General features: G+C 46.8%; 1 protein-coding gene across 1 annotated transcript in view; it reads left to right on the top strand.

The window, feature by feature from the left end:
• The window catches only part of PXMP4 (peroxisomal membrane protein 4, 24kDa), a 17667-nt gene extending 10349 nt beyond the window's left edge, over positions 1–7318 (top strand). Inside the window, exons 3-4 of the mRNA XM_010854863.1 lie at positions 2081–2279; positions 6267–7318. Of these exons, the coding sequence (XP_010853165.1) occupies positions 2081–2279; positions 6267–6530 (463 nt within the window). The 3' untranslated portion in view covers positions 6531–7318. The remainder of the gene's footprint in view (positions 1–2080; positions 2280–6266) is intronic.
• Positions 7319–14629: the final 7311 nt, after the last annotated feature.

The raw sequence follows: 14629 nt of genomic DNA, 5'->3' as shown, positions 1-14629 counted from the left end.
GCATCACTGACTCGATGGACGTGAGTCTCAGTGAACTCCAGGAGTTGGTGATGGACAGGGAGGCCTGGTATGCTGCGATTCATGGGGTCGCAGAGAGTCGGACCCGACTGAGTAACTGAACTGAACTGAACCGGGGCCCATCCTGTTCAGCATTAGGTCAAAGAGAAGAGTTTGCCTTTTCCTCTTCTTTTTGTTTAATTTTCTAAATTTTTAATGGGAAGATAATTGCTTTACAATGTTCTGGTGGTTTCTGCCACACAACAATGCTAATTAGCCATAAGTATATGTATGTATGTATATATACTTAGATTTATTGAGCATATACTATATATTTGTGTGTGTGTATATATATATGTATGTGTGTGTGTGTATATATATATCTGTCTCCCCTCCCTCTTGAACCTTCCTCCTACCCCTGTGGCATTTCCTCTAAATGGAATAGGAAATTGTCGTAAGAATCTGTTTGTGGACATGCCACTATTTGACTTAAATTTAATAGTGAGAAAGTGAAGTGTTTGCTGCTAGGGGTCAAGGGCAGAAATAGGTGTAAAGTAGGAGGCAGTGGCAATAATCCAGCTGAGCAACTCTGGTGGCCCAGACCTTGATGGTGGCATAGAGGTGAGAAGTGTTCAGATTCTAGAAACATTTTCAAGGCAGTATTAGTGCCTACGCTTGGAAAGTAGGAAATGCAGCTTGCCTTAGAACTGGCAGTGGTAGGCCCGTGTCCCTGTGGGGTGAGAGCTCGCTGACTCCTAGCTGTCCCCCCTTGCCTGGCAGACTTCCCAGGCCCCAGCTGACACACTTCAAGGCCCTCCTCAGGCCTCGAGGGCACATGTGGTTGCTGGGCCTGAATTGGTCTCCTGGTTCCTCTCCTTGGCTCTCCTCACTGCCCCCTAGCGATTGTGAAAAGATAAGTCAAACCACGTGCCTTACTAAAGGTTCACTTCTCTCAAGATAAAAGACAAAGCGTAGGACTTCCCTGGCAGCCTGGTGTTTGAAAAGAATTTGCCTGCCAATGGGTTCAGTCCCTGCTCTGGGAAGACTCCACATGCCTTGGAGCAACTAAGCCCGTGTGCAGGAACTACTGAGCCCACACACCTAGAGCACATGCTCCCCAGCAAGAGAAGCCACTGCAACTAGAGAGCAGCCCTGGCTCTCTGCAACTAGAGAAAGCCCTCGAGCAGCAACAAAGACCCAGTCCAGCCAAAAATAAATAAATAAAATTTTTTTTTTAAAGACGCATCTTACCATGGTCCCACCTCTCCCTCACAGCCTTTGCCTTACACATTTTCTGCTCAGGGCTTAATGACCTGTCTTTGTTCCTTTACTCCCCACTCTCTGTCCCTCCTCGGGACCTCTGCTCGTGTTGATCCCAGTACAACTCCTCTCCCCTCTTGACCTCTTCCTTCACGTCCTGGCATCATTGCTTGTCAGGGCAAAGTTTGACCTTTGTTTTATGAGTATTCATTTCATAATTCCCTCTCCCACTAGATCATAAACCTTGTGAGGGCAGCAAGCAGATCTACTTTTTCTCAGACTCACATCCTCAGATCCAGCACATAGTATGTAGTCATTCATTCACTCATTCATTCCTTCACATGTTCACTCCAGAAACAAATGTATTAAGCATCCGCTATGTGCCAGGCCTTGCTCTGCGCACTGAGGATGAGTGAGTGAGGTATAGACACCACTCTCTGGGAGCTTCCACTGGGATGAGGTGGGAGTGGGGGGAGGTAATAAACAAGTATGTAAATGTCAGGTGGTGATATGAGCTCTGAAGGAAAAGAAAAGTTGGATAACGGAACAGAATACAGTGGGCATTCTTATACGTGGAGTAGTCAGGGAAGACCTCTTGAAAAAGGTGGAGGGGTAGTCAGGGAAGACCTCTTCAAGGAGATGGCGTGAAGTCAAAGCCTGTATCCAGGGAGGGAGCAGCCCTAAGGGCATGGAGGGCAGAGGCCCGGGGTTGAATGAGCGTGGGCCCGTGGGCTCCTTGCCTGGGCCGGTTTTGCATGCCAGGTGGGTGGATGCCCCGGAGCGGCTGGGCCTGCACTCACGGTGGCTCCTTGTGTCTGTGCAGCCTCCGGGAGAAGCTGCGTGCCATCCTGCAGGCCACGTACACCCACTCCTGGAACCTGGCCAGGTTTGTGTTCCTCTACAAGGGACTCTGTGCCCTGCAGTCCCACGTCCAGGGCAAGACCTACCAGGCACACTCATTCGTGTCTGCCTTCATCGGGGGCTTGCTGGTGTTTGGAAACAACAATAACATCAACAGCCAGGTAAAGGTCTTCCCAGAACGGGGGCCGGGGAGAGGGCTGAGGGATGGGGCAGGATTCAGGTATAGAGTTGGGGATGGGAGTCAAAGACGATGAGCTCGTGGCTCCCTGCCATATCTGAGGGTCTGTAGTTCACCAATCCCTGTGTGACCTTGGGAAGGTCACTTCCCCCTCAACTTCCCCCTCTGTTAACCAGGTACCTTGCTGGAGTACCATGCAGCTCTCTGGGGCAAAGATTTAAAAATATAAAACAAAACATGCCCCCAAACACTACTCTGCAGTGAAATGAGAAAAAAAAAATGAGTAAGATTTTCATAAAACGAAACTTACTACATTTGAAGAATTATCTCTTATTCTGCAACTTGCCCTTTTTCTTGGTTAAAAATTCCATTTTTTAATGAGATAATGATAAAATGCTAACTGTTGCTGCTGCTGCTGTTTTAGCATCCTTCTTGAGCTATATGAAAAGTTGGCAGTCTTTCTAATTTGCCTCCCTCAAATTTCTTAAATAGTCTTAAATTATAAAAATAATTGTTTTATTTTCACATTTTAAGTAATGCAAACTAAGCACTCATTGTGTGCCTGGCACACTTCTGGATGCTTAGGATACATGATGCAATTAGAAAATAAATTGAAAAAGAGTCTCTCTCCCCCTCTAACTGTCCAGCCACTGCCCAGAAACACTTTTTTTTTTTTTAATAATTTTTATTGCAGTATTGGGTTTCCCAGGTGGCTCAGTGGTAAAGAATCTGCCTGCCAATTCAGGAAGATGCAGGAGATGTGGGTTTGATCCCTGGGTCAGGAAGGTTCCATGGAGGAGGATGGCATGGCAACCCACTCCAGTATTCTTGCCTGAATACCCCATGGACGGAGGAGCCTGGAGGGCTACAGTCCATAGGGTCGAAAAGAGTTGGACATGACTGAGCACACACACACACATACATACAATTGGAGAATAGTCGATTTACAGTGTTGTGTTAGTTTCTGCAATGCAGCAAAGTGAATCAGGTATACATGTATATAGATGGTCATTTTAACTGTGTTTTGTATAGCCTTTCAGAACTTGTCTGTGCTTGTATCAGTGGTCATAGCAGCAGTTTTCCACCAACGAGATCATAGTATGTTTTTCTTTTTTTTCACGTAACCGTGTATCTTAGGGGCCTCTCTTGTCAGTGCCTCATCCTTTATAACGTGAGCAGAGCTCTCTGCTGATGGCATGGACCAGCCTTGATTTCACAGTGTCCTCTGGATGGACGTTTAGGGGCTCTTCAGCGTTTGACCTCACACATCCACTGTAGTCTACATCTTTGTTGAGACACCTTCCTGCACTTGTGTCGGTCTGTTTGTAAGTTCCTAGACATGGAGTGGAAGAGTCTATGGATATGAGCATTTTGTATTTTGGGAAAGTTTCCCCAGTTTTTTTTTGATAGAAATTTCACTTGTCTATGAACTTCCAAATTCTAGGAATCCTGGATACACCCATTTCCTTCCCCCTTCCCTCCTTTCCCTGACCCCTGGCAACAGCTGCTCTGATCTCCATTCAAAAATGTTACATGATGGACATACAGATGGCCAACAGGCACAGGAAAAGGAACATGAAAAGATGGTCAGTTTCACTAATTGTTAGAGAAATGGAAATCAGAACTATAGTGAAATGTCACCTCACACCAGTCAGAATGGCCATCATCAAAAAGTCTACAAATAATAAATGCTGGAGAGGGTGTGGAGAAAACGGAATACTCATGTACTGTTGGTGGGAATATAAATTGGTGCAGTCACTGTGGAGACCAGTATCGAGATTCCTTAAAAAACTAACTAGAGTCATCATACAATCCAGCAATCCCAGTCCTAGGCATATATATGGAAAAGACAAAAACTCTTAATTCAAAAAGATACATATACCCCAGTGTTCATGGCAGCACTATTTACAAGCATGGAAGCAACCATCGACAGATGAACAGATAAAGATGATGTAGTGTACACACACACACACACACACAGGAATATTATTCAACCATAAAAAAGAATGAAATAATGCCGTTTGCAGCAACATGGACGAACCTAGAAATTATCATACTAAGTGAAATCAGACAGAAAAAGGCAAATATATCACTTATATGTGGAATCTAGAAAAGATGATACAAATGAACTTATTTATGAAACAGAAATAGACTCACAGACATAGAAAACAAACTTATGGTTACCAAAGTGGGAGGCATAAATTAGGAGTTTGGAATTAACACATACTACTATATATAAAATAGATAAACAATAATTAGTAAGGGAAGTATATTCAATATTTTATACTTTATAATATAAAATTTTTATAATCTGAAAAAGAATATATGTACATATATGTGTGTGTATAGCTTAATCACTTTGCTATACACCTGAAGCACAATACTGTAAATAACTATACTTCAATTTAAAAAAATATTATGTAAATGGAGTCATTATAGTATGTAATCTTTGAGGGTTGGCTTTTTTCACTCAGCATAATTTCCTGGCAATTCTTTCAAGTTATTGTATCAGCTGTTCATTCCTTTTCACTGCTGAGTAGTGTTCCATGGTATGGATGTACCTATGGAAGGACATCTGGGTTGTTTCTAGCTCTTGGCTATTAGGCATACAGCTGCTCAGAACCTTCTTGTATATGTATTTGGTGAACTTAAGTTTTCACTTCTGTGATAAATACCTGGAGTGCAATTCCTGGGTCATATGATACATAAAGGGTTTTCCAGATGTCTCAGAGATAAAGCATCTGCCTGCAATGTAGGAGACATGGGTTTGATCCCTGGGTTGGGAAGATCCCCTGGAGGAGGAAATGGCTACCCACTCTAGTATTCTTGCCTGGAGAATCTCATGGACAGAGGAGCCTGGCGGGCTACAGTCCAAAGGGTTGTAAAGGGTCAGACACGACTCAGGGTCTGAGCACATACACACGGTACATATATATTTAGTTTTAGAGGAGACTGACGAAGTATTTTCCAGAGTGATTGTCCTATCTTACATTCCTATCAGGAATATATGTGTGATCCAGTTGCTTCACCTTCAAGCTGGCATGTGGTTTGTTACATTTCAGATTTTTGAAATTTTGATAGGTGTGTAGTGCTTATTGTGGTTTTTAAAAAGTTATTTATTTATTTTACTGTTCCAGGTCTTAGCTGTGCCATGCAGGATCTAATTTCTCAACCAGGGATGGAACCTGGGCCCCCTGCATGGGATGATTAGAGTCTTAACCACTGGCTGCCAGGAAGTCCCTCTCATTGTGGTTTTAATTTGCATTTCCCTAATGGCTAATGAAGCTGAACCTTTTTACATGTGTCTATTTTCTTTTTGTGTTAACCTCTTCAGTGAAATATCTGTTTGTGTCTTTTGCCTATTTTCTAACTGGATTGTCTTTTTTTTTTCCACTGTTATGTTTTGAGAGTTTCTAAAAATATTTTCCAGACATGAGTCTTTGTCAGATATGTATTTGTAAATATTTTCTCTCAGTCTGTAGCTTTTCTTTTCAACCTCTTCACATGGACTTTCACAACTGAAAAATTTTGCATTTTGTTGAAATCCAGTTTATTAATTTTTTTTTCATTTGTGGACTGTGTTTTTTGTCATTAAGCTACCTTTTAGTTTTGAGCCATGTAAATATATTCATTGTTCAAAATTTTTAATTAAAAAGAATAATAAAAGACATAAATAGTGGGACTTCCCTGGCAGTCCAGAGGTTTAAACTGGGTGCTTTCATTGCAGGGGATATAGTTTGAATCCCTGGTTGAAGAACTAAGATCCTTTTTGCCATGCAATACTGCTAACAAAAAAAGACATAAACAGTAATGTTCAAATGCCTGCTGCAAACCACTTCAAATCACCTTGCTCATACTCTGCAAAACCCTGATCCAGTGCACAGGCAGCACTCCAGGGTGGGGCGGGGTCGGGGTCGGGGTCGGGCCCAGTGGCTGGGCCCACTTCTAACCCCGTCCTTCCCTCCCACAGATCAGCATGTACCTGCTATCCCGCGTCCTATTTGCCCTGTGCCGCCTGGGCGTGGAGAAGGGCTTCATCCCTGAACCCAGGTTGGACCCGTTTCCATGGTTCACAGGGCTGGTGTGGGGGCTGGTGCTGTGGCTCTTCGAGTACCACCGGCCAACCCTGCAGCCCTCGCTGCAGTCGTCCATGACCTACCTGTACGAGGACAGCAACGTGTGGCACGACCTCTCGGACTTCTTTATCTACAACAAGAGCCAACCCTCCAAGTAACAGGGCCCCCAGGTGCTCAGGAAGGCTCCTGCACCCCAGTCGGGTGACAGAGGTATCCAGCCGCGGTTTGAGATTGGCTCCACCTGCTAACCATCCCAGAGGCTCCTACCTCTTCAAGATCTGGGGTCTCAGACTAACTTTTGTTAGCCCAGGGCTCCATTTGGCAAAATGGAAGCACTGATTATCAGTTCTCATTAGGTACTCTTGAATAGTGAAACGAGCCACCGAATCAGGCTGAGGAGCCTTGGGCACGGTGATGGCTGCTGACTCTTGAGAGACCAGGGAAGGTCACACCCCACCCTGGGCCTCAGGGATCATCGAGCCCCGACGAGGGCACTGAAGTCTCTTTCTGGTGGGTATGTTCTCTGACTATTCTTCTGTAAAAGAGAGCTTCTGGCTGATGGGCAGTGGGTTGCAAAAATGCATTTTTAGACAATACTCAGTTCCTTGCCTTGGGTGTTCTATTGTAGAAGCTCCGGTGTTTCCACTGTCCAACAGAAACACAGTGTGAGACATATGTGACTGAGCTTTTTTTAGCAGCCACAGTTTTTAAAAAGTGGAGGGAATTCCTGGTGGTCCAGTGGTTAGGACTCCACTGTCACTGCCAAGGGCATGGGTTCTATCCCTGGTTGGGAAGCTAAGATCCCACATGCCACGAGGTATGGCCACAAAAAAAAAAAAAATGTGGGGAGAGAAAGAAGCAGAGATTAACCTTAATTATATCTTTGAACCCAGTATTTCTCAAATGTTATCATTTTAATGTGTATTAAATATAAAAATTAATAAGATATTTTACATTCTATTTTTCTTATACTAAGTCATCAGAATCAGGTGTGTGTTTTACACTTTCAGCATTTTTCAATTTGGACCAGTCACATTTCAAGTGCTCAGCAGCCACATGTGGCTAGTGGCTGCTGTATTGGACAGCACAGATTAGAACGTTCCATCCTCGCAGAAAATTCTAGTGGACAGTGCAGATACAGAGCTGGAGGACCTGGGTTTGAGTCCCCACTGGACTGCTGTGTAACCTTGGGGAAGGTTCTTCTCAGAGGCTCAGTTTCTACTAAAGTGAGGATAATCATAGTAATACCTGGTGTCTACATTGGACTTGTGTAACTATGACGGCTGCTTCAGCTACTAATGACATCCACCTGGTGAACTCCTCCTTCCTCCTTCCTGGGTGCTTTGCACATTATTATTTTTAACCCATACAGTGACCTTGCAGGTACATATTTTGATCTCCATTTTACAGATGTGGAAACTGAGGATCGGAGAAGTAACTTGCCAAAGGCAATACAACTCGTGTGACAGCCAAACCAGATCTATGCTATTTCAAAGCTCTTTTTTTTTTTCAGTGCCTTAAATTTAGAAACCTAAACTATGCTATGCAAAATTAGCTAGTTATTGGGGTGCACACTCAAATGCCTATAGGGGCCTGGGAAGAGACATAAATGATGATGTTCTGGGTGCTATGCAGTCGGGAGGGACGGGGACCTGGTGAACTGGAGACTTGTGTGTGTGCCAGAACTGATTGATTTTTTTTTTTTAAACCACCAAGCTGAACAAATCAAACACATTGGAGTAGGCATACTTTAATTTCTTTTTTATATTTTTAAAATTACTAGTAGAAATATCCACATGAGTCACTGGAGATCTTATTAAAATGCAGATCCTGATTCAGTGGGTTTGGGGTGGGGCCTGAGATTCTGGGTTTCTCACGGCTCCTGGGTGATGGCTGCTGCTGTTCTGAGCTTGAGTAACAAGGTGGTAGGGAATGACAGGGTCCAGCCAGTAGTCCATGTGACAAATGAGGAAGCTATGTCACAGAACTGTTAGGTCATGAAGGTGGGACTGGGTCTGAGTCTAAACGGTGTATTCTCAGGCACGATGTTGTACTGCCAGCTTAGAGAAGGTAGTCTTGAAGTTCCCTTAGTTCACTCTGTGGAGGCTGAATGAGGCCCTGAGGTTATGGGGAGGGGAGAGGGTAGCGACCAGCAAGTGGATTTTAAAGCAGATGCTGGAGTGCCCCACCCATATCCTGTCTAACTTACCACTTCAGTGCACACCAGCCACCCTCCTGCCACCCTGAGTCTTTCTGCCTGAGGGCTCTTCCCTTGCTCTCGGCACCTGCTCTGTCAGCCTGCCGCAGACCTGCAGTGCTGGAGATGAATACATCCTGGGAGCAGCTATCAACCAGGGACGGGTGGAGACCCCCACTCCTGCACTCCGATTGCCCCTGGGTGGGATAACTCCCAGGTGCCTGCTCCACGCTGGCTCCAGAGCACCCGGCAAGCCTGAGCTCCGGCCGCCCACATCGGTCACTCGTGTGATAACACCTCCTCCCTTGTCTCCTTCCTTGTGCCCCTACCACTGCTTCCCGGGACCACTTCCCACAGAAACTGCTTGCACTCAACATCCTCATCTTGGGGTCTGCTCTTGGGGGAACCCAAACTAAAACTGCCCCCGGTGCAGCAAGTTGAGGGGCAGCAGAGCTTGGTGGTTAAGGCTATCAGCTTTGGAACCCAGAGTGTCTGGGCTCAGTTCTGGCTCCGCTGGTTCCTTGTAAGTGACTTAACCATTCAGGGCCTCCGTCTTGTCATCTGTTAAACAGCCATTCTCACGGCACATGCCTTGGAGGGTGGTGTGGAGGATTAAATGATACGACAGCATATAAAGTAAGCACTCGATAAATGCCTGCTGCTGTTTCCAATGTATCTTCCAAATGTAAAAGGAAGCTTGGCCCCAAAGACTACGGACACTCTGCTTTGAACCTGGCCTGCCCCACCCCTCAGCTGAAGGTAAAAGCCTTGGCTGCCTGCCCCTCATTCCTCCCGACGTCCCCCCACTGCCGCTGGGGGTTGGCTGGCTCCCCCACGCACTGTCTCTGCTCTCTAAGAATAGGTTCCCCTCACAGATGGCATCTCTCTGGATCCTGCCAAAGCATCTGGTGCCTCCAACTGCTCACTCCAGGGAGGGAGGTGGTGTGGTCCTCAGGCAGGACTAGAGCCCCGGCTCCTGGGAGGAGTTCCCACTCAGCTCCCTCCTGGCCCAGCCTCCGTGTCTGTAAGACCTGGAAAACTGGGATTGCCAGAGGCCCTTGGCCCACAGTAGGCGCTCCGTAAATGCTAGTTCCTGAAATAGCAGTGTTTTAATATGTGTCAATTAAGCACCTGCTACTTTCCTATGAGGTCTCTAACTTGCAAAGCTGTAAACAAAAATTTTTAAGCAATAATGCATACACAATAGTGCAAAATGTAAATGGGTACACAAAGGTATAATAAGGAAGAGTCAAGTTCCCCCTGAACCTCAGCTCCACCTACCCACCGCCTCCCCAGCCAGGGGCGCCCCCATCCATTCTAGTGCACCCTTCCTGAGAAATTCTCTGCACAACCACCCATCTCTGTCCTCTAAGAAGCTTTTACATTGCACTGTCATCTCAAGAACTCTTGGACACTCCTTCCTTGTTCTCTGCATGTTTGGTTTCTCTTTGATCAATAATCTGATACAAAAGTGAGTCCTGGAATTCCCTGGCGGTCCAGTAGTTAGGCTTGGTGCTTTCATTGCCAAGGGCACGGGTTCAATCCCTAGTCAGAAACCTAAGATCCTGCAAGCCATGCGGCGTGACCAAAAAAAAAAGTCAGTGTTAGTATTATTTTTTTTTTTAAAAAGGGAGTCCTTTCTTTGAGGCAGTTCCTGTCCCCCTCAACCCCACCCCCAAGTCCCCAAATATCTCGGGCAGATCAGCATGAAGATGAATCATCCTAGATGTCCTGAGTCTTGTCGTAGATGACACCCAACATGAATGCCCACGGAACTCCAACTGAAAGGGGAAGGACAAAGTTGAAGTGAATTTGGGGCCCTTCTGCTGCTCCTCTCCCAAATTAGAGGTTGTTCGGGGAACCCACGTGAGAGTGATGATTCACAAACCCAGGCTCCAAGAAGCTGCCTCCTTGGCTTCTCACGACTGCCGCCTTCCTCACGGCAGGCTCCAGAAAGGATCCTGGAGATGGTGTTTCTGTCCACACTGTTCGCTTCTCCCACTCTCATGATGTGTGTTGGGTTTGTGAGAATCAGACTTTAAACCTGACACTCTCCTAAACCAGCACGTTGTGCTGTGTCCACCTCTTGGAACCAATCTGTGACTGCAGGTGGGTTGCTTTCTATGAGGGTATTTATAAAAAATTGTTTTCCTTCCCTTATCTTGTTGCAGATTCATAGGGATAGAGAGGGTCTTTTTCAGTCTTGAAAAGCATTTTGGGTGCGTGCGTGCTGAGTCATGTCCAGCTCTGTGTGACCCTATGGGCTGTAGCCCACCAGGCTTCCCTCTCCATGGGATTCTCTAGGCAAGAATACTGGAGTGGTTTGCCATGCCCTCCTCCAGGGAATCTTCCTGACCCGGGGATTGAACCTGTGGCTCCTGCGTTGCAGGTGGATTTTTTACCACTGAGCCATGGGGAAAGCCCACATTTTGGATGAGAGTGTGTTAAGTTTAACCAGAGGCCTCCTGCAGAACTCACTCTTGGGACTGGAGGCCACAGGGGCCCAGCTAGAGGACAGAGGGAAAGCTGGGCTCCCCTCTGAGTACTGATTTTCAAGAGGGCTTCCTGCTTTCTGTTGCAGGGCTGTGTGTTCATGATTTCATGAACAAGACAGGACCAGGCAGCAGTGAAATGCAGGTCATGAGGTTCCTGTTGGAAGCCTTGCTCTCCTGCTTTTCTGAGCTCTCCCTTCAGCGTCTCATGGGCTGGATGTCAGCTGAGAGAGATCAAAGTCATACGTCATCAGCTCTTTTTTTTTTACCCACGCTCCCCAGCTTGTGGGATCTTAGTTGCCTAACAAGGAGTTGAACCTGGGCCCCCTGCAGTGGAAGTTTAGAGTCCTAACCACTGGACTGCCAGGGAACTCCCTACATCAGCTCTTTTACGACACTCCTTTTTAGGGTGTCTTTTTTATGTGTGTCATGAACCCTTTTGGCATCTGGTGAAGCCTCTAGACCCTTCTCAAGAATTCTTTTTTTTTTTTTAAGAATGCTGTTTTTTAAACCATAAATAGAATTATAAAAGACAATAATTATATTGAATATTGAAATAATAATATTTTTTATATTTGTGACTTAGTAATATTTTTTATGGCTGTGCTGGGTCTTCACTGCTGCTCGGGCTTTTCTCTAGCTGTGGCAAGCGGGGGCTACTCTCTAGGTGCAGCACGCAGGCTTCTCATCGCGGTGGCTTCTCTCGTTGCAGAGCATGGGCTCTACGGTGCGCGGGCTCCAGTAGTTGCGGCGCCCAGACTCTCGAGCACAGGCTCAATAATTGTGGCACAATAGCTTAGTTGCTCTGAGGCATGTGGGATCTTCCCAGGTCAGGGCTCCAACTTGTATCTCCTGCACTGGCAGGTAGACTCTTTACTACTGAAAGAGTACAGGGCACCAGGGAAGCCCTGTGTGTTCTTTTTTAAACACATCAGATAAAAAGATGGAGTGGCAGGTCCAAAGCTACCAGGATGTCACAGGTGTCATAAGCATGAACAGTATCTTAGGATCCCTGGGGCAGCTGTGATAAGGAACTAGCTGTGATTTCTCTTGGTGATAAAGTCCCAAGTTGCTGCTAATTGGCCTCTGGATTGTTGCCTACATTTAAAATGGAAGGAAATGTTACATTTCAGTTAGAGACTAGTGAAAATATAGGTGTAATTTTTTTTCCTGTCCAAGTTCATGGAACTTGGGTTCATGCATCACAGTTTCAGAACTGCTTGAGGGTGGCTGAAAAGCTATGACAAACTTAGACAATGTATTAAAAAGCAGAGACATCACTTTGCCGACAAAGGTCCGTATAGGCAAAGCTATGGTTTTTCCAGTGGTCATGTATGGGTGTGAGAACTGGACCATAAAGAAAACTGAGCGCTGAAGAATTGATGCTTTCAAACTGTAGTGCTGGAGAAGACTCTTGAGACTCCCTTAGACTTCAAGGAGATCAAACCAGTCAATCCTAAAGGGAATCAACTCTGAATATTCATTGGAAAGACTGATGCTAAAGTTTCAATACTTTGCCACCTGATGCGAAAAGCTGACTCATTGGAAAAGACCCTGGTGCTGGGAAAGATTGAGGACAAGAGAAGAAGGGGGTGACAGAGGATAAGATGGTTGGATAGCATCACCGACTCAATGGACATGAATCTGAGCAAACTCTGGGAGATAGTGAATAACAGGGAAGCCTGGCATGCTGCAGTCCATGGGGTCACAAAGACTTGGATACAACTTAGCAACTGAACAACAACAATCAATATTGGCTGAGTTCTTGCTAGGTACTATGTACCTGGTGATATGGGAGGCTAGGGTTTAGCAATGAAAAAACCAGTTCCTGCTCGCCTGGGGTTTACCACCCAGGGAGGGAAGACTAACGAATATACAGTTCAGAGTGGTAGGTGCCAGGAAGGCAGTGCAGTAGAGAGCAGCAAGGTCTGTTTTCCAGGGAAGGCCTCTCTGAGGAGGTGTTGTTCGCTCTGGGATCAAGCCATGCTGAGAGGTAGAGGAAGGCTGTTCCTGGCATAGGAGCTGCAAAGTGCTCAGGCCCTAAGGAGGAAACAGCTGACAGCATTCCAGGGCCTGCAGGAGGTCTGCGAGACTGGGACAGAGTGGCAGGTGGGGGCTTCCTGGAGTGTCGGAGATGGAGTCCCAGAGGCTGGCTGGGCCCATCAGGCCGGCTTTGTGGGCCAGAGTGAGGGGTTTGGGTTTTCTTCTCAGTTTGACAGGCAGCCTTTGGCAGGTTTAATCAGGAGAGTGATGTGGCTGTGATGTGATTTACATTTTGGAAAGATCCTTCTAGCTATGTGTGGGGAACAGAACGTAGAGAGCCAGGCTGGCACCAGGATCCAGTGAGGAGGCCAGGCAGGGGTCCCAGTGAGAGACCATGGCAGCCTGGATCAGGGTGGGGCCTTGGGGTGGAGAGAAGTGGGCAGATCTGGGGTATCATTTGCAAAGTGGCTCAGTGGCCCGGGACTTTCTGGAGGTGGGGATGAGAGAGACGGGTATAGCAAATGACCCCCCCACCCCCGCCCAGCTGAGAAACAGACCTGGATCTTGCCGCCTCCCCTCGCCTCTTCAGCCCCCTGCAGCCCTCCACGGCCCCTCTGGGGCCAGCCACCCGCCCACGGGCCCCTGGCATGCGAGCTTCGCAGCTGGCCTTGATTGTTGTCACTCCCCAGGGAGTCATGGGAACACACTCCCCCTGCCCCCTGCGCCCCCCTCTTCCCAGACAGGGCCAGGCCCTAACAATGCCCCTCAGCCAGCCAGTGGCCTGGACACAATGCCCCTGTTTCGGTTCATTGCCAGCTCCAGGAGGCCTGCTGGGTTTCCTGGCCTGTTTGGCATATATATAACTCTGGCTTCCAGCAGGGATTTTTTTGTTGTTGTTCAAAAAAAAAAAAAAAAGAGGAGAGGGAGGGAGAATATCTCAGGCTCCTCCTTTCTGAATATCTTAATATATTATGAAAAGCCTTTCTCTTCTCTTCGTGAGCTCTCGCTACTCCCCTCCCTGACCGCATTTGCCATGTGCTGTCAACCCCGGGACCAAATGCAGGTCAGCAGGTGTCAGAAAAGAAAACGAGCAAAATGAGAGAAAAGCGACTCGCTCCACCGTGGCCGGCCTCAAATGTGCTGGGGAGGCTGGAGGTGATGAGAACAATGAGGCCTCTGAGGGGGCAGGCCCCGGGGCCCGTGCTTTTCAGCCACCTTATCTCCAACTTCCAAGACACCCTCCAAAATGAGGCACAACGTTTTATCTTGAGCCCCTAGGAAGGAGAAGAGCTGCTGACTAAAAATGGGCATGCCATTGATTGTATGCTGCACCTCACTTTCAGAGCTGTTAAATACGAAAAAAGAAAGTTTGAGAGAGGACTTCCCTGGCGGTCCAGTGGTTAAGACTCTGTGCTTCCACTGCAGAAGGCACGGGTTCAATCCCTGGTCAGGGAACTAAGATTGCCCCCTGGTGCAGCCAAAAAAAATATTAATCAATTTTTAGAAAATGGTCTGAGAATCAGTGGAATATAGGATTGTCTCATCTACACACTTCATTGCTGTCCAAGTGTGTTTTTCTCCTTGT

The sequence above is a fragment of the Bison bison genome, unplaced genomic scaffold, assembly GCF_000754665.1.
Source record: "Bison bison bison isolate TAMUID 2011002044 unplaced genomic scaffold, Bison_UMD1.0 scf7180017864352, whole genome shotgun sequence".
Taxonomy (NCBI): domain Eukaryota; kingdom Metazoa; phylum Chordata; class Mammalia; order Artiodactyla; family Bovidae; genus Bison; species Bison bison.
The sequence above is the reverse complement of the archived record's forward strand: the minus strand, read 5'-3'. Positions and strand labels throughout refer to the sequence as shown.